At 42.9% G+C, this 1,850-nt stretch overlaps 1 protein-coding gene across 2 annotated transcripts in view; it reads left to right on the forward strand.

The window, feature by feature from the left end:
• LOC114057132 (coiled-coil domain-containing protein 171-like) overlaps positions 1-1,187 on the forward strand; it is a 36,591-nt gene extending 35,404 nt beyond the window's left edge. For both annotated transcript variants that reach the window (XM_027883000.1, XM_027883001.1), the window contains 2 exons: positions 29-419; positions 570-1,187. In XM_027883000.1, coding sequence (XP_027738801.1) covers positions 29-419; positions 570-1,074 — 896 coding nt within the window. In that variant the 3' untranslated portion in view covers positions 1,075-1,187. The remainder of the gene's footprint in view (positions 1-28; positions 420-569) is intronic.
• Positions 1,188-1,850: the final 663 nt, after the last annotated feature.

Consider the following 1,850-nt stretch of genomic DNA (forward strand, 5'->3'; position numbering starts at 1 on the left):
CCAATCCACCTCACCTCCAGTGGGATAGCAGACAAAAGCAGTACTCAGCCTCCAACTCACATTTCCTCCAGTGGGATAGCAGACAAAAGCAGTACTCAATCTCCAATCCACCTCACCTCCAGTGGGATAGCAGACAAAAGCAGTACTCAACCTCCAACTCACATTTCCTCCAGTGGGATAGCAGACAAAAGCAGTACTCAGCCTCCAACTCACATTTCCTCCAGTGGGATAGCAGACAAAAGCAGTACTCAATCTCCAATCCACCTCACCTCCAGTGGGATAGCAGACAAAAGCAGTACTCAACCTCCAACTCACATTTCCTCCAGTGGGATACCAGACAAAAGCAGTACTCAGCCTCCAGTCCACCTGTCCTCCAGTGGGATAGCAGAGAGACCTGGTACTGGGTCTTCAATCCACATGTCCTCCACTGGAATACCCGGCAGATCTGATACTGAGTTTACAAGCGTGTTCTTCAGTGAGATAATGGACAGACCCGCTTCTGGGTTTACAATTCACGTGTCCCCTGGTGAGATATTGGACAGAACCAGAACTCTGTCTCGAATTCACAGGTTCTCCAGTGTGACGCCAGTCAGAGCCCATACTCTGCCTTTAATCCACATGTCCCCTCATGCAAAGCCAAAGAGAGCCTATAGTGTGCCTTTAATCCATATGTCCTCTGGCATGATACTGGACAGAGCTGGTACTGACTCTTCACCGGACATATCCTCCCATGTGTTGCCAGACAGAGCTGGTACTGGCTCTTCACTGGACATATCCTCTGGTGTGAGGCGGAGCAGAACCTTTATTGTATCTGCAAGAAACATATACTCCAACGTGATACCACAAGGAATCAGTACTGGTACTGGGTCTTTAGATATATCCTCTGGTGCGTTAGTGGACAGAATCAGTTCTGGGCCTCCAGTGGATGCATTCTTCTCTGTGAGACCATACCAATTCGGTGGTGGGTCTTCAATGGATACATACCACAGTGTGACACCAAACAGATTTTCTCTGCCTTCAATCAGGTCCTTCAGCCAGGATGTCTTATCCAGTACTAGAAAAGAAGGAAAATAATTTTCAGAGTCTTAGCTATGTCAGCTTCCCTTAGCTATATGCCAGCTTCCCTTTGGAAATGAAAAAAATGTAGTGGTGTAAAACGATGTAATTAAAGTAAAATCTAGCAGCTACCTTATAGTTGTAGTTCAGTGTGTGTGTGTTTTGTCCATAATTTTGCATTTTTATGAAAATATGCATTCATATCTTCACATTTCTGTGCTTCTCATTCTTTGTACACTGAAACAGTTATTTTTTAATGTTTTATTTATTGCAATTAATTTTTGTGCGGTATATTTTTTAATGTTATAGAACAACACATTTTGGGTATTTTTCTTCATTCTCAAAAAAAAAAATCCATTAGTTATTTTAGTCTATCTATCTTTTAGTTACTATCAAAGTACTGTCTCATACTTGTCTATTTTAAACAAGGACTGCAATATTTCATTAAGGTTGAGAGAACTCTGTGAAATGTATGCAAATGACTCCTGTCATTTCATGGCAGCCCTGCTGTGGTTCTCTGAGCCCCCTCTTTTCTCTTGTCATCTCAACTGAAGACCTACATTTAGTTGCAAACTTAAAGCAGATTGAACAAAATAGAAAAGTTGTGATGGCCCTTTTGGTGCACACTCACTGATCTTTCTGCTTTTTCATCAGAGTCTTATCCAGGCAAAGAGATTGCAATGAGTGATACAAATCCCCTTAGTAGGAACCCAAATGCTCTATAGTCCCAGCTGAAAGCTTGCGCCTGTACAGGATCTTTTGGCTGCCCCACTCTTTGCTTGGTTTTGGCTGGA

This window comes from Empidonax traillii, unplaced genomic scaffold (assembly GCF_003031625.1).
Source record: "Empidonax traillii isolate 1590-97213 ecotype Southwest subspecies unplaced genomic scaffold, ASM303162v1 scaffold116:size1738432, whole genome shotgun sequence".
Taxonomy (NCBI): domain Eukaryota; kingdom Metazoa; phylum Chordata; class Aves; order Passeriformes; family Tyrannidae; genus Empidonax; species Empidonax traillii.